The sequence below is a fragment of the Caenorhabditis elegans genome, chromosome III, assembly GCF_000002985.6.
Source record: "Caenorhabditis elegans chromosome III".
NCBI classification, from domain to species: Eukaryota; Metazoa; Nematoda; class Chromadorea; order Rhabditida; family Rhabditidae; genus Caenorhabditis; species Caenorhabditis elegans.
Genome location: NC_003281.10, coordinates 6,192,098 through 6,213,061, shown reverse-complemented (window position 1 = coordinate 6,213,061; position 20,964 = coordinate 6,192,098). Strand labels below are relative to the sequence as shown.

At 38.1% G+C, this 20,964-nt stretch overlaps 7 protein-coding genes and 1 non-coding gene across 13 annotated transcripts; 4 read left to right on the top strand and 4 right to left on the bottom strand.

Annotated features, from left to right (window-relative positions):
• Nucleotides 1-157: 157 nt before the first annotated feature.
• On the bottom strand, nt 158-3,778 carry C23G10.1 (Serine/threonine-protein phosphatase C23G10.1; the record flags this gene model as incomplete). Of its 2 annotated transcripts, none has more annotated exons than NM_001379750.1 (8): nt 158-405; nt 462-678; nt 852-964; nt 1,010-1,243; nt 1,292-1,407; nt 1,451-1,537; nt 1,590-1,674; nt 2,327-2,439. In NM_001379750.1, 8 exons carry the CDS (start codon nt 2,360-2,362, stop codon nt 235-237), a joined length of 1,059 nt encoding a protein of 352 aa, NP_001367543.1. The 2 variants fall into 2 exon arrangements, with proteins under 2 accessions (NP_001367543.1, NP_001367544.1); NM_001379749.1 differs by lacking the exon at nt 2,327-2,439 and adding an exon at nt 3,437-3,778 and having other exon boundaries at nt 235-405.
• Nucleotides 3,779-3,921: 143 nt separating this feature from the next.
• On the bottom strand, nt 3,922-4,998 carry C23G10.2 (RutC family protein C23G10.2; the record flags this gene model as incomplete). 3 transcript variants are annotated; one of them, NM_171154.9, is made up of 5 exons in its annotated part: nt 3,922-4,046; nt 4,093-4,199; nt 4,314-4,471; nt 4,563-4,649; nt 4,749-4,998. In NM_171154.9, the coding sequence occupies 5 exons, from the start codon at nt 4,829-4,831 to the stop codon at nt 3,966-3,968; spliced, it is 516 nt and encodes a 171-aa protein (NP_741177.2). The 3 variants fall into 3 exon arrangements, with proteins under 3 accessions (NP_741177.2, NP_741178.1, NP_001021179.1); NM_171873.6 differs by having other exon boundaries at nt 4,872-4,998; NM_001026008.6 differs by lacking the exon at nt 4,749-4,998 and having other exon boundaries at nt 3,966-4,046; nt 4,563-4,630.
• A 98-nt stretch (nt 4,999-5,096) lies between these two features.
• rps-3 (Small ribosomal subunit protein uS3) lies at nt 5,097-6,259 on the bottom strand. The gene is made up of 5 exons (NM_065948.6): nt 6,118-6,259; nt 5,929-6,069; nt 5,734-5,883; nt 5,502-5,634; nt 5,097-5,331 (listed from the first exon to the last, which is right to left on the bottom strand). The coding sequence occupies exons 1-5, from the start codon at nt 6,235-6,237 to the stop codon at nt 5,132-5,134; spliced, it is 744 nt and encodes a 247-aa protein (NP_498349.1). The 5' UTR covers nt 6,238-6,259; the 3' UTR covers nt 5,097-5,131.
• A 591-nt stretch (nt 6,260-6,850) lies between these two features.
• On the top strand, nt 6,851-10,440 carry sna-3 (NADAR domain-containing protein). Its single transcript, NM_065947.7, has 11 exons — nt 6,851-6,947; nt 6,996-7,234; nt 7,287-7,485; nt 7,532-7,682; nt 7,732-8,301; nt 8,407-8,573; nt 8,628-8,964; nt 9,016-9,259; nt 9,309-9,580; nt 9,684-10,034; nt 10,108-10,440. The coding sequence occupies exons 1-11, from the start codon at nt 6,859-6,861 to the stop codon at nt 10,300-10,302; spliced, it is 2,814 nt and encodes a 937-aa protein (NP_498348.1). The 5' UTR covers nt 6,851-6,858; the 3' UTR covers nt 10,303-10,440.
• A 27-nt stretch (nt 10,441-10,467) lies between these two features.
• Nucleotides 10,468-13,882, bottom strand: rpn-2 (26S proteasome non-ATPase regulatory subunit 1; the record flags this gene model as incomplete). 2 transcript variants are annotated; one of them, NM_065945.8, is made up of 7 exons in its annotated part: nt 10,468-10,921; nt 11,020-11,546; nt 11,594-11,743; nt 11,796-13,016; nt 13,067-13,197; nt 13,244-13,771; nt 13,822-13,882. In NM_065945.8, 7 exons carry the CDS (start codon nt 13,874-13,876, stop codon nt 10,636-10,638), a joined length of 2,898 nt encoding a protein of 965 aa, NP_498346.2. In that variant the 3' UTR covers nt 10,468-10,635. The 2 variants fall into 2 exon arrangements, with proteins under 2 accessions (NP_498346.2, NP_001379706.1); NM_001392118.1 differs by having other exon boundaries at nt 10,530-11,546; nt 13,822-13,876.
• A 765-nt stretch (nt 13,883-14,647) lies between these two features.
• On the top strand, nt 14,648-17,081 carry C23G10.7 (putative tRNA (uracil-O(2)-)-methyltransferase). 2 transcript variants are annotated; one of them, NM_171872.6, is made up of 10 exons: nt 14,648-14,741; nt 14,787-15,015; nt 15,064-15,280; nt 15,324-15,486; nt 15,537-15,632; nt 15,717-15,910; nt 15,962-16,157; nt 16,207-16,412; nt 16,467-16,626; nt 16,710-17,081. In NM_171872.6, the coding sequence occupies exons 1-10, from the start codon at nt 14,655-14,657 to the stop codon at nt 16,878-16,880; spliced, it is 1,719 nt and encodes a 572-aa protein (NP_741176.2). In that variant the 5' UTR covers nt 14,648-14,654; the 3' UTR covers nt 16,881-17,081. The 2 variants fall into 2 exon arrangements, with proteins under 2 accessions (NP_741176.2, NP_001033350.1); NM_001038261.5 differs by having other exon boundaries at nt 16,467-16,599; nt 16,710-17,078.
• Nucleotides 17,082-18,155: 1,074 nt separating this feature from the next.
• Nucleotides 18,156-18,213, top strand: mir-8206. Its single transcript, NR_131438.1, has one exon. It is a non-coding gene; the product is annotated as a pre-microRNA mir-8206 (primary transcript).
• Nucleotides 18,214-18,481: 268 nt separating this feature from the next.
• Nucleotides 18,482-20,946, top strand: ugt-66 (UDP-glucuronosyltransferase). Its single transcript, NM_065943.4, has 7 exons — nt 18,482-18,664; nt 18,907-18,987; nt 19,036-19,128; nt 19,203-19,446; nt 19,646-19,713; nt 19,763-20,538; nt 20,692-20,946. The coding sequence occupies exons 1-7, from the start codon at nt 18,518-18,520 to the stop codon at nt 20,879-20,881; spliced, it is 1,599 nt and encodes a 532-aa protein (NP_498344.3). The 5' UTR covers nt 18,482-18,517; the 3' UTR covers nt 20,882-20,946.
• The last annotated feature ends 18 nt before the right edge of the window (nt 20,947-20,964 follow it).

The following is a 20,964-nucleotide window of genomic DNA, read 5'->3' as shown; positions in this document are numbered from 1 at the left end:
GGAAAGAGAGTAAGATTTCAGAAAATTGAAAACAAGATCTTAAGACGATTCACGACCCACTATTGGCGGCTCTTGTTGGGTCCCAAAGAGCAAGTGAAAAGGCGGGTCTAATCATATGGTAAAGTACTGGAATCTTTAAGACCCATAACGTAAACTCGAGAACAATCTTTGAATCACATGAAAATGTTTATATGCCGTATTGCGAGTTATCATCTAAGTCCATTCTTCATCGTCTCATTGTTGCATATCGGATGCACAAGAAGATTCTGCACTGCATTTAATCTCCTCCACCCTAATGTCCTCCGGTTTCAGCACTTCAAATGAGACTTCTAGTCCAGCAGAAACCTTGCAGACCGCTGCGCTGTTAGTGAACGATTGCATGTAATGAGGAGCGGAGAAGACGGTCTGTAAAATAAAAATAAAAATCATTAAAGTTATGATAAAGTTACGATGCTGCATACCACAAGTTTCTTTCCTGCAAAAAACTCATATCCGTCCTGTACAACTTGATGTCCACGAACAATCAAATCAATGTCCAGAAGCTTGCACATCTCCTTCACCTCGTTCTCACCAAACTGAACACTTGCGCCACGTGGATTGGCAGTCCAGCCTGACACTTTTGCCGGATCCGACCACATGATGTCATTTTCGAGGCACTCGTCTTCCGAATGGAACGGACTAAAGTTTTTTTTTGTTTTTTTAGCCTAATATCTACCAGTAGGTGCTACTAGCCGACGTTTTATGAGTGTCATCCCAGTGGTAGCTTCTCGTAAATATAAGTTTCTACTCGCAGCTCTTCGCATACTTTAACTGTACCCGATACAAAATCTGTTCTAGAAAAAAAAGGATACCGTCTCAAATTTCTGAGATCATCCAGTGACTTGATGTGCTGTGACAGTCCTCCATGCATGCAAAGAATCCTTCCACCAACCAATGCAACCAGCGGCATCATATCCATCATTTCCTACAAAAAGAGCTATTATTTACCTCATCCTGAAATCTAACTTACATTAAATTCGGGATATAGTTCGTCGTGATATTCCCCTTTTCGATTAAAAACCTCATCCTTGAACCCATATTTCTCATTAATATGAATAACTTCGTGATTTCCACGTAGCATCATGAAATTATTGGGGTAACGGGCTTTATACGCCAAGCAAAGTAGGATCACTTCCAGATTAAATGACCCACGATCAACGTAATCTCCAAGGAAAAGATAATTGGAGTCTGGTGGGAAACCACCCTGAAACACTCACAATTCTACAAATTTTTCAAAAAAAACCACCAGTACCTGCGCAAAAAGACGAATCAAATCGGGATATTGACCGTGAAGATCCCCACAGATGCGAACAGGACCGTCAATCTCAACCATACTTTTCTGAACTGTGAAGATCTTTTTGCAAATGTCTGAAAGCTTTTGAGTTTTATTTCAGCATTCTATGTGTCTTACGAATCAATCTAAAAATGTCCATGGTTCGAATCTTAGTCATTCCTTTGCAGGCAAGCAGGGTTTTAATAAAATGTTCAGCAAACATTTCTGAAAATTAAAGGATTGATTTTGGCGACAACATTCGCAAATTTCAGTCTACTATTAGATTCATCACTTTGTTTCTGGAACATCTTATCACGTGCTCCTTTTTCCTTGATTACATCGTTGTCAGAAACAGCACTCATCTGTAATATTAAAACTGAGAGTCAACTTGTGTTTGACCTTTGGGACCATTTTTCAGGAACTGTGACGTCATATTCGATTTACAATACGATGTCAGTTCAAAACATGCGTGACGTCATTATCCGAGAAATGAGTACGGTCGTTTTTCGAATATTGCGAATGCGACATTGTACCCCTCTTTTTAAATTCAAATGGGTCTCGGCGCGCAAAAAAAGTTTATGGTAGTTAATTGTTTAAATTTATGCGGTTTCGATCGGTTTGTTGTTTTCTGTTTCTCTGTAAACATCTTTAAAAACAGATTTCGCAGCTCAAACTTAAAAAATAACTACCATAAAATTTTTTGCGCGCCGAGACCCATCCGAATAAAACTGTCTGTGCGCATTTAGTAAGGAACTTCAACATTTAGTGAACATAGGATATTGCTTCTCGAAAACCGAAATGTTGCGACATAGCGAAAACAACTGTGAAAATCGATGAATATTACACATAAAGAAAAGTTTGGAATTACTCTTTAAAGGCGCGAAGCTTTTTGCATTGAACGAAATGTTGCCGTTTTGAGACCGGATACCGTATGTTTGACACACAAATCGCTATATTTTCCGTCTGGTTGCGCTTTTAATTACTTCATCAAATCAATTAACACCAAAATCTTACCTCGGCGACTTCTGGGACTCTCGGTTTCTTCGACATTGTATCACTTTTTGTCAAATTCCAAGTTTGCAATAATAGAATGAATAAAGAACGAAAATGTTCACTTCAAATTTTTTGAAGATTGGGAATAAATAAATTTTATTTCCATTGAACTCCCCCCCTCAAACTTTTTTTCAACTATGAAAATTGGAACATCAATTTCACGTTTGAAAAATAAAACTTTATTGTTTTTACATAAAATCACATTAGTTTTTAATTCTTAAGTTCCTCGATTTCACCAGCAATGTCGTCTATTATAATAGCTATTATGTACACGGAGACTCCAAGGGTGGCAAATGATGCTGAAAATTATGGTAGCGTATATCCGGTCATTTTCTGGGTTCCGCGCCTCACTGTGAAATGTGGGGACTATGTGGGCGTGGCTAAAGGAAGGGAATCCGGATGCCAAAAATCCGGATACCCGGACGTCTGGCAGTCCGGATGGCCAGCTCTAAGGAAAACATTGCAACGAAGCGCTCCGATAGTTTTAGTTTTACATTTAGCTATTCTCCAGAAAATAATCAAAGAATAAGTTTATTACACAGAATTTAAAAAAAAAACAGAAGTTCTCAACACTTTGCGAACAAGAACAGTCCTCAGGTCTCATCATCTTGTCCAGTGTCTCTGGGCTTCGATAGAGTGTCGGGACGTTTGCGTCGTCCACACGTACCCACTGATCTTTTTGTATGTGATCCACTTTCCAAAATTGAGCCACGTCTACATGGAGACTCCACGGGTGGCAAATGATGCTGGGCACTCTTTTAATCATTGGACTTATGGTAGCGTACATATATCCCGACATTTTCTGGGTCCCGCGTATCACTCTGAAATTCCTGCGTTTCTATAGTAAGCGGCAGAGCCCAGAAACTGTCGGGATGTACGCTCCCATAAGTCCATTAATAAAAAAAAACTGCCAGCATCATTTGCCACCCGTGGGTCTCTATGTGGGCGTGGCTAAATGTTGGAAAGTCGTGTCCGGATGTCGCAGTCCGGATGGTCAGCTCTACGATAAATATGTACACCGGTTTTATCAGTTAATAAGTTATAACTTTTATATTAATATCTATTACTCACTTTGATAAGACATTTCAAAGCAACCAAGAGTGGATGGGGGCCATCCTTGAGTGCTTCATTGCTGAACATCTCCCGCAAACGACTGACATCCTTCGGCCCTGGTTTCCCGTTGAATATTTGTTGCAGTTCCTTGTGCATCAACATCTTCTGTTTTCCTTTCTGCCAATCTCCTTTGAAATGATCGTGGAAATTGGCTCTTTTCAGCATCTGGAGGATGATATTGAGGAAGCACGATGTTCCGTCATTGATCAGTTGCGGGCAAGTTGGCATGGGGATCGGATCGGGATAAACAGTCTTCGTGCAATCATCGGCGACTTCTGGGACTCTCGTCTTCTTCGACATTGTATCACTTTTTTGTCAAACTCTAAGTTTGCAAAAATAAAATGAATGAAGAACGATAATGTTCACTTCAAATTTTTTGAAAATTGGGAATAAATAAATTTTATTTCCATCGAGAAAAAAATTAGAACATCAATGCCACGTTTGGAAAATAAAACTTTATTGTTTTTACATAAAATCACATTAATTTTTAATTTTTAACTTCCTCGATTTCTCCAGCAATCGCGACGGCTTCAATCTCGACAAGTCCGCCTTTTGGAAGCGCGGCAACCTGAAAATTTTTGATTTAACTTTGCAATACGAATTTTTTCACTTACTTGATAAGCAGCACGAGCTGGATATGGAGACTTGAAATATTGTCCGTAGACCTCATTGACGGCAGCAAAATCAGCAATATTTTGAAGAAGAACTGTGGTTTTGACGACTGAAATTTTAAAATATTAAAGTTTTGCCATGTGGCACGGAAATATCAAAATGTGTTTTTTTAAGTTAAAAAATTAAGTTTTTTATGTTCTAAATCTTTTATTTTAAATCTCACCGTTTCCATAATCAGCTCCAGCTGCCTTAAGAACTTCTCCGAGATTTTTGAGACTTTGATGAGTTTGCTCAACGACGCCCTCCTTCAAATCTCCAGTTTTTGGATCCAAGCCAAGAGATCCGGAAAGGTAGATGGTATTTCCGGCACGAACGGCTTGACTGAAATTTTTTAATATTATATGAATACTTTTGTTGATTGCTTATTTTCAGAGGAATGTTGTGGTAGAAAATAATATAATTTCTTGAATACCTGTATGGTCCGATAGCTCCTGGAGCATTTGCGGAGCTGATGATTTGACGGGTCACTTTTTGAGCCATGTCGAGCACTTTGGTTCTCCTGAACAGTTGTATTAGTCAGTTTTCTTTAGAAATAAGATTGAAAATAAATGAAAAAGTTGACAAAATGCCTCCACCACCACATTTTCTACCAACTAACTTGACCGCATCTTGCTCTGAAGTCTCCTCTGCGCCTGTTTCAGACCGTTTAAGCGCATTTGCAACTGGTGGAAGCATCGGCATTGTTAGAACGGCAAGAAGAACCGAAAAAGAGAAGACGTACATTTTTGAAGGGGTTAAAAGTTGCAAAGAGGAGAAATGAAATGAAACGAAATGAAGAGAAGCGCGACGATATGAGACACCGAGGTCACCCTTATCACCGGCGTGTCGCGTTTATGTAATTGGGGGTTCTGCAACGAAACAGTTTCCTAGACTCCTCCCTTTCGATTTTTGAAAGTACGTTGATTGTAAACTTTAAATATCATTACACTGAAAATAACGAGTAACAATTAACCAACAATTTATTGGGTATGTAACAACAGTTTATTGAACTGGAGCAACTGGTTGAGCTGCTGGGACTTGAACATCCTTCTTCTCCTCCTTGTGCTGGCTGTGTGGTTCCTTTGGAAGGACTTCCTCTTGTGGCTCGACGATTTGGACGTGGTCTGGGAGGGCGTTTCTTGGTCCGTTCTGTCCGCGTGGGTCGTATGGAAGCATGATCTTGACCTTGATACCGATGACTCCTGAAAATAAAAAAATGAAGATGGAAACTTACAAAATAGTAATACAAATTTTTAAACTTGATTTTTAAAATTAAAAAACTGAAAAGCAACATCTAAACTTTTCGAACGACATGTTTTTTGCGATCAAAAATCCTTTCTTAACCAAATCTTCCCCGTAAAAAATCACTGACCCTGACGGAGTTGAACGTGTCTGACGGCTTGTTGGATGTAGTCGTTGACTGGGTGTCCAGAGTGAATCATGAGTCCATCAACGAACTTCATGGCCTTAGCACGCTGTCCACGAAGCTTTCCAGAGACGATAACCTATAATTTTTAATGAATACAAATTCCATATAATACAAGTTTCGAATATTAGATGCAATAAAGTTAAATTTTTTGTCTATTAAAATAAAGTAATCATACCTCAACTCCTTGAGCTCCAGACTCCATGATGAAACGGAGAACTCCGTAGCAAGCACGACGGACGGCAAGACCTCCGACGAGCTTGTATCTGAGGGATTCGCACTGAGCGACAGCGCAGAGTCCTCTGTTGGAAACCTTCTCGGCGTAGAGCTAAAAAGTTAAATGTATTTTATTTTTCAATAAATGTATTTTTACCTCGACGGATCCCTCCTCGAATCCGAATCTCTTTTGGACAACCGAGGTGAGCTCCTTAATTCTGCGTCCTCGCTCTCCCAAAACGTTTTGGGTGCGGGTCGCCATGATGATGACCTCAGCTCTGGCTGGGGTACTGCGAACCTGCAAAACTTGAAGCTTAAATGCTATATTTTTGATTAATAATTTTACCTCGACTCCGGAGTATCCATCCTCAGCAAGCTCCTTCATCAGGAAGTTGTTAAGCTCAGCCTTGAAGATTCCGCCGATGACGGCCTTCTTCTTCTTGGTCACGTTTTGATTGGCAGCCATGTTGCCCACTGTTTGACGAAAGCTGAAAATTTGAATATTAATATTAGCGAAGATATTGATAGAAAAGAGTTATAATCCGAACAAAACACAAGAAATATATTTGAAAAAAAAGTATTTTGGGCAAGGTTTTTGTTAAGAAAACCCTAAATTACGTAACTAAAAACTACATTAATATAAAAACATGTTTTAATACAAAATATACATTGAAACATGTGAATTTTTTCAATTTTTATACAAAACATGTTAAAAATCCAGTTTCACGCGAAAAATTCAAAAATTTCAGGCAAAAATCGAAAAGAAATTTAGTTGCTTTCAACGTTTATCGTTGAAGCGTTGAATACTCAGTCAACGGCCAGGCCAATTGGCTGCGTACGTCACCGCAAGACCATGAGACCGAAAAATGGCATGCGCCTTTAATTGCCTCTTTTTTACCCTAGTCACCGAACGAATTTTTTGAATAATTTCTTCGAAGTTGAACAGTTTTCTTTATTTTTACCAGTTTTTTAATTCTGAACATCTCATTTTCTTTTGAAGTTTGCACTAGTTGTTTGAACTGCTTTGCCTGGTGATTAATCAACTATTTATTGATTTCTTTCTCAATTCCGTTTTTAAGGATCAAACATGGATGAAGAGAAAATTGTGTTAATTGGAAATGAATCAGATCTCCTACACTGTGGATACAATTTTGCACTTAGAGCTGGCGGAAAAAGGTGAGAACTGAAGTGACTTATAGATTGCAACAATGATTAAACTTGCAGATATCCCAGTGCCGCTCACTACACTCATTATCAAATTCTTATGTCTTTAAATCTACCCGAAACGGCAGTTGAAGAACTTTTATGTACGAACAGTTGCGATGTTCACCAAAAAGCGCTTGTTATTCTCCAAGAAAATATGCCAGACGGCCATACAATAAATTCATTGGCAGCATATCTCTCAGAAAGTCTTCGTTCATATTCAATTCATGCACTGCAACTCCGAGCAGAAAGTGATAAAGGTGAGCTTTTATAAGTAAGAAATAGAATCTAATATGCTTGAAAAACATGCAGACTTCGAAAAGACTCTTATGAAGACCAATGAAGCCCTCTTGATTGTCTGTGATGAGAAAAACCCTCAACTTGGTATAGGAATGAACGATAAAACGTTCATGGAGTGGATGGCCAAAGAAAAGGCAGATTCGAGACAAATATCCTACTGGATGAAAAATGAGCACACTAAACCAGCTGATTTGGGTCAAAATAAACTAGGGCAAGAAATATGAGAAACGAGATTTTCTTAAACATTAAAAATTTAGACAATATTTAATGTGGCTGAGGTTTGAGATTCGAGAAAGGAAGAAGCAAGGGATATTGACACGTCCTGTAGTGGAAGTAGCCGGATTATCGACTGATAAAGATGATGAACCAATTATGATTTCAATTAATGATCTTGTAATAAGTTTGGAGGTAAGCATTCAATCATCATGATTTTTTTAAACTATCATCATAATTTCAGGGTATATTCCGACCACTTTCAAACTATTACGCGTTTCCGTTTGAAATGAAACGAGAAAGATATCGATCTGTAGAGCATTACGCATATGAGAAGCTTTTTAATTCGCTGAAACTTGACGAGAAAGCAATTGAGAAAATTCAAACAACACCTGCTCCTCTGAACGTCCCTGTCGTTGCATCTAAACTACTGAGAAAGTTGGAAATAAATCCTGAAACGATAGCTGAAAAAACTTCAAAGATGGATCGTTGGCGTCAATCTGCAATGAAGCATAAGATTTACCACAATGAGTATCTCCAACAACTTCTACTTTCAACTGGATCAGCTATTCTCATTGATTCTTCTCTTGGTGACCCTCTATGGACATGTGGAGCAACTGAAGTTGAGCTGCAGCACCTTCTCACAAAATCGTACGTGACGCCGGAAAAATTAGTGGGATGGATGTTGGATGGAGAGGAGACTAATACACCAAAAAGCGTCCGTCATTTGTACGGAAACAAGTCAGGATTATTACTCATGGAGCTCAGAGAAAAGCTTTCACTACAAACAACAAGTAGAATACCTTTAGTTAAGGTTAGTTCTAGACTAAATTTGTAAAAATTATTTCAAACCGTAAAACATATTTGATTTCATTGAAACTCGACGTTTTTTTGTTTGTAATAATTTTTTCAATTTCAGCTTTCCAAAATGAATCTCAACCCATTAAGCGGAATAGTCACACCCAACGTGATCTGTTTCACTCCAGAGTCGGTTTTCCATCCACTTTATCCTGCGGAAATCAGATGTTCCGCTGATGGTCCACCTTTGCCTTCTCCAGTTCACTATGTTGCTACTCAAGCTGCAAAGTTAGTTTTTAAGATTTTTTTTTATAATTGAGAAATCTAAAACTTTAAATTCAGATTTCTGAGTATGAACCAAGAAGATACCGAATACATCCTTGAAGGACCATCTTCAATTCAATGTTGGTCACGTCTTCATGAAGTCATCGAATCTCGTGGACGTGGCCTCGAATTGGAACAAACTTGGTGGATGGATAAACGAATGCAATTTATTAAAGAATCACTACAGCTGCTTTTAGAGCAACATCCTGCACTTTTACGAGCTCTTTTAGACACGGGAGATTCAATGCTCGTTTATTGTTCACGGTTCTCATCGATGGATGCAGAATTAAGTATGGGAATGCGAGAAATGGATTTCAGATATTGGCTACAAGAAGTTGATCTCACAACAAAACAAGTTAGTTTAATCATTTAGGCATTTTAGCAGAAATAATTTAAAATTCTTCAGCTTATCGAATTGTGTACTCGACCAATGGCCTTCAGACCTCCTTATATTGGTGGAAATCGTCTCGGAATGATTCTCATGGAACTGCGTAGAGAATTTGTACTTCAAGGCGTTTTTCCTCAACAATTGCCTGAACTTCAACTCACTGCTGATTCTATTTTGGGCTCAAACTCACCAACGGAAAATTTCATGACATCTGAATATTTTGATATTCTTCAACCCTGGAATTATACAGCCTTGTGGATTAGTGAGTCATTGTTTTAAAAGAAAAATGAACTTATGAATTCAAATTTCAGATCCACTTTTCCTGCTCGCTAAAGATGGAAATCAAGAAGCAATGGCTCAATGTACGCGAATCAAGACAGCACCACGCATGGTCACTATAGACGATGAAAAAGTTACTGATATTGTGGAGAATTTAGTAAACGACGAGACACAAGAGGAAGCGCTGAATAGCATTGCTCCAGAGGATTTGAGAGCAGTTTTTATGAAGCTTTGTGCAAGATTGCGAGGAAAGATTGAAACACTTGATCGACAATCGATGGAGTTATCCATGGTGGCTATGGAGGTAATTTAAAATTAAATATTAAAATCACATTTTTCGCATCTTATTTTTCAATTCATTACGCGTCACAGATGCGGTATAGTCAGAAATTAATTAAAATTTTCAGACTCATCGTCTTCAATCAATCCGTCGAAGTTTGGCAGACACCGCTGAAAGAGCTGAAACAGAGGGACCATCATCGTCGACAGGACCATCGATATCCGCTCCCCCAATTCCTTCAAGGCCAGGACATTCCAATTATCGAATGGCTGCAGGACGGGAAAGAGATAGAGAAGAAGAACGAGAAAAAGATAGAGAACGACTTCAATCTCAATTATCAACGAGTTCTTCTGGACCACAAGGGTCCGCATCAAGAAAAGAACGTATGGAGTATAAAATACCAACGACATCTAGAAGGAAATTTGGAAAAGATAGGGATCGTTTGCCAGAGAAGTCGTCTTCTGATAGAGGAAGAGATGTTGGTTTTTATTATTTATATTGTTTTAGCTTAAAATTTCCCGATTACATGTTTTCAAAATCAAAATTTACAGAAACACCTCGACACTCCCACCAAAAAACGTGTAAACCAGTCTCCTCCATCGCGGAAAGCAGCTCCATCGCCTGCTAAAAAGCCAGCCATATCCACGTCAACACCAGCGGTCGTTGTTCCTCCGAAGCCAAAGCGAGATCCCGAAGAGGAGTTATCAGACGGCGAGATTCTATCAACTGACGAGGAGGATAATTAAATTAATTTTTTACTTCACGTTTTCGTTATTAAAATTTTCAGAATTTATTCATTCATTTTTGTTGCTGTTTCATTTGAATAACACAGCAAGATTTTGAGGCCAGAAAGGATCTCTTGTTTAACAAAAATAAATTTTTTGTCATTATCGCTTGACTTCAATTCATGTAAGTGAAATGTTCTTCATTTTCAGGTATACACACAAATACAAAAATCAGCGGGTTCATGTTGATTCGAAGTCAAACATAAATAGAGTAGAAGGGGGAAAATAAATTAAAAAAGTTTTGAATGGGATTGGGGGAGCGAGATAGAGTTGATCGAATGATCCAGCAATTGATCAAAAATCGTTGATATTGATCTCGAACGTCGAATGGGGTTTGTTTTCGGTATTTCCAGAGCTCGCAGGAGTATTGACCTGAGTGACGACTTCACTGACAAGCTTCTCCTCTCTCTCCTTATCAACACGATCCGCCACAATAATTCCACCCTTGTAAAGTGGCTTCATGGGACTGTAGGCTCGAGCGTCACTGATCGAGATTAGCTGTCGTTGAGCAGGAATCACACGAGCTGGATTCTGTAGGCGGTGCAATGGCTTCGTGTCCTTTTCTGGAGCCTTTTCTTTCCTGAAATAATTGTAAGTTAATTTGGAAATCTTGGTTTTTTAATTTTTATGACAAAAAAAACGAATTCTACTTTTCCTAGACACTCATTCCAAACTTACTTGGATTTTCCTGGTTGATCAACCTCCATTTTCTCATCTTCAGCAGCTGGTGCTGTTCCTGAAGTGGACGATGATGATGGGGCAGCAGCAGCACTAGAAGCGGAAGCTGCAGCTTCTCGTCTTTTTTTCTCCTCAGCGATCAGCTTCTTTGACGCATTCTTCTTTCCGGTGATGGACAGAACAACAGTCTCAATCTTTTTGACATCCTTATCCTTCTTTGATTCGGCTCGTGGTGGATAGGCAAACTTCTGACTATTGGCATGGCAGATGTAGTCAAGTACTGGAATCTTCAGATTCTCGTTCATCATCACAAGGCATGATGGCTTAGCAGCAAGGGCGATGAAGAAATGCATCGAGTGCCAGAACCATCCGTGAAGGAAGCACATCATTCCGACCATTGATCCCATATCTGGCTGCTTGTCAGAATTTTGCATTGTGACCGCAGCGTTCTGCCCTCCGATGTCGAGAAGTCCTTGAGCAATAATTGCTCCAAATTTGACAAGAGAGTCCTCGTTCTTCTCTCCGATCTGACAAACATTTATTGAAAAACTTGATTGTTTTCTTATAGAGTTACCTTTTTGAGCAATTGCTTACGGAAACCGTTCACCTTGGGACAAGTGTAGTCTGTCTGCTGGCACATGATGAGAGCAAGTGAAAGAAGTGCTCCTTTACGAACGAAACCTTCCTTATCAGAAATCATTGGCTCAATCAGAGCAATAGCTTCCTGAAAAACAATTCATTATATCAAACCCCGGTTTCAGAAAAAAGTATCTTACCATGTTTCCTGTTCCAGCACAAGCAATTCCCAGTGCCATAGCTGCTCCGTATCTGACATGTCCATTGAAATGTTCGGTGAGCATGGCCACGTAGGATAAGCAGGTTGATGGATCCTTGGAGAGAACGAATCCGATACCAATTGTAGCGTATCTCTTGACATCCAAATTTGGATCGGTGGCTACTTTCTCGAGAAGACGGCGTACTACATCTGGAGATCCGGTTCCGGCGTAAGCCATCGACAGCATACAGATTCCAGTGGAACGGAGCATTGGATTGCTCTTAGCTCCGATTGCTTCTTTGATGTAAGGCTCAGCATCTCCTTGGAGTCCGAATGCGGCACAGGCAAGTCCAGTTCGGATACCACGTTGAGTTTTGTCATGCTGTGTGTCAACAGTGTATTGCTTGAGCTCATTGAACACCTCTTGATTCAGATGTCCAGCCATGATAAGGCCCATGGCGATTCCTGCGGATTCTCCGGAAACTGCTTCATCACGTTGGAGAACTTCCCGAACTTTCTCGTAATTCGAAACAGAAGACGATCCAAGTCCAGCAACTCCAAATCCAAGACAAGCTCCGTGTCTCACTGGCTCGTTTTCGGCGGTTTTGAGCCACTGAGCCAGAGTGCTCATGGCAGTTGCATCTCCGTGTTTGGCGTGAATCAATCCATATGCCAGCATTGCTCCTCCCTCTTTAAATCCAAATCCTTCGACAGATTCCTTTGGCAAATATGGCTCAAGTACCTTCATTGCAGACGATTCTTGTCCGTGATGAATGAGTCCAAGTGAAGCGACCGCATTGAACTTGTTCCAGTTCGTAGCTTTGGAAACCCAGTTCAAGTTGTTACGGAGGAAATCGTCACAAGTAGTTCCATATTGCATAAGACCATTTGAGATGAGAAGAGCATTGTGGGCAGAGGCTGTTCGAATGTTCTCCTTGATCTCTTCCATTAGAACAGAATCAGTGTGATTATGACGGACAAAGAAGTCGAGGTAAGCCTTGACAGTTTCATGACCTTTGAGAATTGAATGAATCTTTTCCATCGACTTCTCATCACGAGCATCCTGCTGTTGGAAACGTTTCAAAACTCGATCGAGGAATCCTTGACTCGCTGTTTCATATAAATCAAATGCGATCTGATATGCACGAGTGCTGAGAGACTTCGCGATCAAACTCGTAATCGTGTCAGCAGCGGCCTCGGCGTTATCCGTGAGCACGTAACACTGAAAATGTTTATTTTGTAATTTTACTTCGATATTTGTATAAATCATACCTCGCAAATCTTGGACATGTCCGGCGATGGGCACTTCAAGTACGTCTTGATGACTGTATCGATAACTTGGAATCGGAATGAACGATCGAACGCGCCATTGACAACACGGTTGAGCGTTTCGACAAGTGTAGCTGCACAAAAAAGAATGACGTTTCAGCTTAGTTATTATTGACTTACTCTGATTCTTGATGGTCAAATCTGCAGGCATCGCGCTAATGGCCCTGTCGATCATAGCCAGATTGGTCGTCTCAAATCCTAACGAGATGACAAACCATATCTCTCGTTTATCCAGATTTCTAGCAACAATTCGGTCGATCAAATCTCGGAGTTTCTGAGGAATTCCAGATCCTTGCTTGCTCAGCGTCTTGTACGTGTCAATGGCCGTCTCGATGATCTTGTTAACATATTCTGCGTCGTTTCCAAGACCGGTTCTTGTAGCAGGAACGACGTTGAAATCACCACGAAGAGCAAACTCCAAAGCACGTTCATACTGCTCCAAGCAGAAATAAACTTTGGAGACGAGCAGTGCAGCGGATGAATGCTCTGGGAACGTGTTGTTGTCAAGGAGCTGCTCTACAGCTGGAAGGGCGTCAGCGACCTCAAACCATGTGTTCACAAGAACATCCCAATCGTTAAATGCTTTGAGAACGAGCACTTTGTCGGTCACTGCTGATTTCGGTGACTCGAGAACACGAATGAATGCGGCTGAAAATGAACAATTCACAACGTTTCTTGATAGATATTAGTTTTGATACCTGCGTTTGAAGCGCCTCCTGGCTGAGATCTCCATCTGTTCAACAATGTCAACATCTGAAAGAAATCAAAATTAAAAACAATCCGAAATGAGAGCAGCTAGGAGAAGATAGTTGCGAAGCATAGTTTATTATAAAATGTTTTTCTAGGTTATCAGAAAAACAGCTTTCTCGTCTTAAAAGACAAATTAGAAAACGTCTAAAAATAAATCAGGCGTTTTAGAAAATCATAAAATTACTCAAACACCAACAATGGATGAACCGAACGAAAAGAATGATTGCGAATGACAAATTTCGTCCAAAAACACATACATTTTCAGATAAAAGCTGACAATTTCGCGGTTTCCCGCTGTGGTCAGAATTGTCATCCTCCGCGATGTGCGTCAACTAATCGATAATTGCGCCAGCACATGGGTGTTGGCGCATTTTCTTCAAAGTTGTTTTCTTATTTTTAGACAATATTTTTCCCAGCAATTCCGATAAAAATAGCATATTTTAATTTTTAAAATCAGATAAAAGTGTATTGGTGTCTAGTTTGACCGCTCTAATGCTTAATTTTTCACTGATCGTCTCAAAGCTATGCGGTGGTTACTGTATTAAAGGCTCATTGCACATAGTTATGACATTGGTTTCAGTCTGACTTAGTTTTTGTAGTTTTCAGAGGAACATTTCCGAATTTTCTAGAACTTTCTATATCTTCGAAAAGCTTACCTTTCTGCGTGTTGGATATTTTCGGCCGAACTAATCAATAAAAGTTTATTGAATAATTTTCTTTTTCCTTTGAAAAACTAGTTTACCAATATATTCAATTAAAATTTTACGTTTTTAGGCGTTTTATGTTTCCTGGTTCAACATGGACAGTTATTGTAGAACAAATCGCCGAATACGAAGAGGTTATTGATCCAAAAGCGTTTTTTGATAAGGTAGTTATTGTAATTTGGAATATTGTAATTGAAAGAAAAATTCAGATTATCAGTCTTTGGAAGGAATATCCAAACGCTATCAGTAACAGAATTACAACTTCAGTTTCAGTGGATACAGATTCAGATTTATGGAATGAAGTTTTAAGAACATTTGAAACACATTACAAATTTTGCCCGAGAGATTGCAGCGAAATAGCTATTACGAAAATCATACACAAGGATCTCGCTAATAATAAATTCTCAGATAATGCGTTTGAAGTTTCTTACTATGAAGGTTTGTTTCGAAGTTAGTCTTCTTTTGAAATGATGTTTTTGTTTTCAGAAGAACTCCTTGTACGATTCTACCCAATTACTCTCGATGGAATGCAACACCCACATTTCGAGAGCCCGTATTCAATTGCCATTAAAATCCCAACAGATACATCCATTCAACTTCAGTTTTTGAAGCAAGCTAATTCCTCTCAAGAACATTTTGAATTTATGAAGAAACAAGCATTCAAACAATTGTACACTTGGTTGAAAGGAATTGATCTTTCAAAGTGAGAACGCTATGATTTAACAAAGTCTAAACGTTTATTGCAGATCATCTCGAAAGACAAATTCTCTACTCGACAAAGAGTCCTACATCAAGACATATCGTCATATTCGAGAGGATTATGGCAGAGGAATGATCAAAGGATGGACAGAAAACTCTAATCCACAAAAATCAATTTTCGAGGATTGTGGGATTGCTTCATATATAAATGTAAAATTTATCTATTTCAATAAAATTCCCATCTTTCAAAATATTTTTAGGAGCTTGTCAATTCTGATCTCCTACCAAAGCCGAATAAATTCGTGGATATTGGATGCGGAAATGGTCTTCTTGTTCATCTTTTGAACAAAATCGGAGTAAGATTTTTTTTTTAATCGAAAATTGATTTAATTATAAAATTCATTTGATTTAACTTTAGATTTAAAAAAATAAATGTTTAGATGTCTGGATACGGAATTGACGTTCGTCATCGAAACATTTGGAAGACCACTCTGAAAGATGTGGACCTACGCGAAATGCCTGTCGATCCTCAAATTGTCGTTCAAAATGAACCGCACTTCGATTTAGATGTGGATTTGCTCATTGGAAATCACAGTGACGAGTTAACTCCATGGATTCCAGTTATGGCTGCTAAGTGAGAAGATCATAAAATTTTCAAAATCCTTTACAAAAAATTATTTTTCAGACTCAACTGCAATTTCTTCTTGATTCCATGTTGCCCATTCAACTTTTTCGGAAAGTATGCCAACAACGGAAGCCACTTAGGACCAAAAAGAATAGTTTCACAGTATGAGTCATTCTTCGAGTGGACCGTTTCAGTTGCTGAACGACTTGGATTTGATGTTAAAATTGACAGATTGGCGATTCCGAGCACGAAAAGAGTATGTTTTATTTTTCCTATTTCCTCCTGAACAATTTCAATATTTTCAGCTTTGCATTATCGGACGTGTTCCAGAAGGAGGACTATGCCCAAATGTGGACGAAACCATCAATTCAATGACTGAAGGACAAAAGTTTATTGCAAGACCAAAGGAAATCAAAACAACGAATTGTATGAACATTCCTGTGACTGATCGTGAAAGAATCGCCAAGAAATTATTTGATTTTGTTTTGAATTATTCTGATGCAGTCAGAGAGTTAGTTTCAATTCAACCGCCTCTAGAAATGAAAATATTGTTTCATTTTTTCAGTGGATGGCGTTGTGGAGGTGAAGTTCCTTTGGCCCAGCTTGCTGCGCTTCTCACAGAAGAAGACAAAAAACTAATGAAAGATCAGGACGGAGGACTTCAAACTTTTCTTCGAAATCAACATCAAATCTTTCACGTGAGCACTACGGCAATAGATAAGAAGATTAGTCGATGTTTTGACATTTTTATTTTACTCTTAAGCATATTTGGTGTACAGAACATTTATGTTTATTTCTTGTTTTTCAGGTATACCAAGCCACTGCTCGTCTTCGTGATTTCCGTCAGCCAGTTGTTCAAAAACGTCAATCCTGGAAGCCAAAAAAGGCGGAAACGATCAGAAAAGCACCATGCTGGATGTCACTTCATCATCCAGATGGTTGTCCAGTTGGACAAGAAGCTTGTCGTTATGAACATTAACATTTCCTTTATTTTATTATCGTTGATTTTTTGTTTGTTGTGTTACCATGAGTTTAGTTATTATTTATTTGCTTCCATTTCAAAAGTTTGCCGGTTTTTTTTTCAAAGTTTATATTATCCCCTCCCCTCTCCTATATGATAATCATCTTATGTCATCTGTCCCATTTTGTCTGACTGTTTCATAAATCGTTGTTGCAGAAAGTACCATTCTGGTTGTGTTAGATACGAGAAAACACCTAGTATTAAAAAAAAGTATTAAAAACATTCGATTTCAAAATTGTAAATTGAAGAATTTTCAAATTTTGCGCCAAAAATACAGTACCTGGTCTCAACACGACAACTTTTTCTTAAAAGTTCAAAACTACAGTACTCTTTAAAGGCGCGCACTCATTTGTATTTCTCAAAAATTTGTCGTACCGAGACCGGCTACCGTATTTTCGGAGCAAAATTTTGCGTCTGGATAATATAAGTTTTTCATATGGAGCATTTTCGTTCATATAAAAATCTATACTACTTTCAAAAAACCGCGCGCAAGAAAAAAAAAGACGTCAAACATCTTCAAATGCCAGACAGACAGTTTCACACTAAAATGAAACTTGATCTCTAACACAGTCTATGTTGCACTTTTGTTTATCCTAACATCTTATTGTTAGATTTTCAATCCCAAAAAGTTTCATAAAGTAGACAAGTTACGTAAACTTGAAAAAAAACTGTCTAGGTTCAGGTAAAGTGCACTTATTTTTTCTTTATTTATCAATAATATATGAAACCAAAGTTCTAAACTTCTTCTGAATACTAGATTCCTTTTGAAGTTCTTCCAATGGAATTTCTCAGGTGAATTGATCATTGTTCGTACTATCGTTTTCCATAATATTTTCACATGAACAATCTGTCGTAGTTTCTGTGATTCGGTTCTTATGAAATGAATGCCTTAATTCGCTCATCTTTTCTTGCAAGGGGAGAATACTATTTTTGATCGATCACTGTCTGTCGAGTAATTCTCATCTTTTCTTATGATCTATACAAGTTTTCTGGTTTGATTATTAAGCGTGTTTTGTAGTGAATTTTGTGGCGGCTTTGGATGACATTCAAATGGACGATACAAGGAGATCATTATTGTACCTTGTACAGTTCTGGTTCAAAGTTAAAAATAATACGAATTTTCTCAAATTATCCGCTTCATGGAATATCGAAGTTTCTGAAAAATTTGCTCGAAAATCGGAATAGAAGAACTCGGTCATGTCACAACTTGAACGTTGAGCTCGTTGATGCTCCTATATAATGTAATCTGAAATCACATTATTTTTCGGGATTTCAGATTACATTCTATAGGAGCCTATCGATATGGAACTTCAGAGATTTGTGGCAGGATGAATCGTCTTCCAGTGATTTTTTGATTTTTTGACTGTCAAAGTCAGGACACAAATAATTGTGACACCTCCCTGTCAGTCACTACGCAAACTACGAATTTTCAGAACGACTTCATCATCTTATCATCCCTTAACTATCATCGTGTTATGATCTTTTTATTTGTTTTTTTCGATGACTTTCAGGGGTCTGTTAAATGGGCGGGGACTGATTTTGAAGGTATAAATGAAGAAGAACGACTTTCTGAAAAAGTAATCATTGGGTATAAGATGATCCGATTGCACTTGCTTTTCCTTTTTCTGATCAATCAAACATTGACTATCAATGTCCTCGTACTTTCTCCAGCATTTGGAGGAAGTCATATGAATTTCATGGCTCACTTGGCAGATACACTTACTGAAGCTGGACATAATGTGGTTAGTTTGAACATTATTAACTGAGGTTAGCTTTCTTTTTTTTATTTTTTTATTTGCATGCATATTTCATATTAGAAGGTTTACTCTAGAATACTAGTTTTCTAAATATTTGGTTCAAATAAGTCGAGGATATCCGATCACTTTTCTAGCGAACATTTTGATTGAAAATCTGGAAACTATTGTTTAAATCTTACAGATAAAGTTCAGAAATCCGAAGTAGTTGTAACTTGTGGACTTTTCAGACATTCCTTATCCCCGTGGCTGATGAGACTCGGAAAAACCAACTTGGTGTTAAAATTACCAAAGATGTGGTCCTCGTGGAGGTAAATTCGGTGCTGTATTCGTTTGATTAATTTTTTTATATTTTACAGCAAGACGAAATAATGTCAAGAGATACACTAATTGTTGACGATCACATGGATATGATGTGGACTCTGGATACACATGAACCTAACTTTGAAGAGGTAATTCATCAAATAAATCTAGTTTTCTCTTTTTTAAATCTTATCAATCATTCACAATTACTCTTTAATTTCAGATGTTTTCATGGTTCAATAAGATCATGGAATTGTCATGTGCCAATTTTTTACGGAACACGGAAGTTTTCGAGTTGATGAAGAGTCGGAACTTTGATGTTGCAATTCTTGAACCATTATCAGTTTGTGGTCTTGGATTTTTCAAGAAATTGGGAATCGAAAAGACGATTCTTGCCTCGTCATGCTCACTTTATGATTTCATTTTACCGGATATTGGGGAGCCAGAGGATCATAGTTATGTACCATGTAAGTCAGAGGATATTCCTTTGTTTAAACATTATAAAATGTTTATTTAAAAAGTCAATTTTATATTAAAAGTGCTAAATTTAAATTTGCGAAGAGAGTTCCGACCAATCAGCAAGCGTCAGTTTTCAAGTTTCATAATTTCTTTTTCATATTTCAAAATTCTAATCTACTTGGTAATTTACAATTGATGCATTTTCAGCTCTATCGTCCCAATCTGGAGATCAGATGAGCTTCTACGAGCGCTATAAGAATTATAGATTTTCAAGGGTAACGGTGCTTCCCAAAGTTTGCATGTATTACCTATTTAATTTTCTAGGACACAAAGGTAACAATGGATAGAATGTTTGACCGTGAAACGGCAATATACCGGGCACACCTTGGAAAGGATCTTCCCGACTGGCGAGTGCTTCTCCCATCTGCTTCATTATTCTTTACAAATTCCAATCCATACCTTGATTTTCCACGTCCAGTAATCCAAAAGACCGTTGCAATCGGAGGAATTTCTGTTAATATGGGAAAAATTAAATCTCAGAAGTTGGATGACCATTGGGATGTAATATTGGATCAAAGAAATAATAATATGCTAATTTCTTTCGGTTCAATGGTCAAATCATCTACAATGCCAATTGATTGGAAAATGAATATTTTAAAAGTAATCAAATCAGAGCCAAATGTCACTTTTATTTGGAAATATGAAACCAATGACACAAAATTCGCCGATGGAGTTGATAATGTTCATTTTTCAAAATGGGTTCCTCAAACAGCCTTACTAAATGACGATCGTCTCACCGCTTTCCTGACTCATGGAGGACTAGGAAGTACTAATGAATTGGCTCACTGGGGTAAACCAGCAGTCACAGTTCCAATATTTGGAGATCAAGTCAGAAATGCAAATATGCTTACAAGACACAATGGAGCTATTTTCGTATGGAAAAATGATTTGGGAAACTATGGAATTGTCAAGGAAGCAGTTCATCAAATTCTTTATAATGAGAAATACAAGAGGAATGCCAAGTATTTGGCGGATATACTGGAGAATCAACCACATCAACCAAAGGATTTGGTGGTGAAGCATACAGAGTTTTTGGCAAAGTGAGTGGATTATTTTCAGTTTTTTCTGAAATCTAAATTTTGGCAGCTATTAGAAAATGCTTTCGGTTATTCTAAACCAGTGCTCAAGCAATACAAGAACATTTCATTTCTTTAGTCTTAATAATGGATACGGTTACATCTTTATATTTTCAGATTTGGCCCCTTCCCAAAAATGGATCCATACGGCCGCAGTTTGAACTTTTTCACCAGAAATCTTTTCGATATCCATGCTGCTGTGGTGTTCACTTATTTCATACTTGCAACGGCTTCATTTAATATTTTGAAATTTTTATTATCGAAATTCTCGATTAAGCTTGTGAAAAAGGCGAAGAAAGATCTCTAATTTCAGTTATTCAATTGTTAAAATTAAAACGGGTGATTTCAGTGAATAAATAATTTCATATCAGTTTTTCAAACAACATTAAA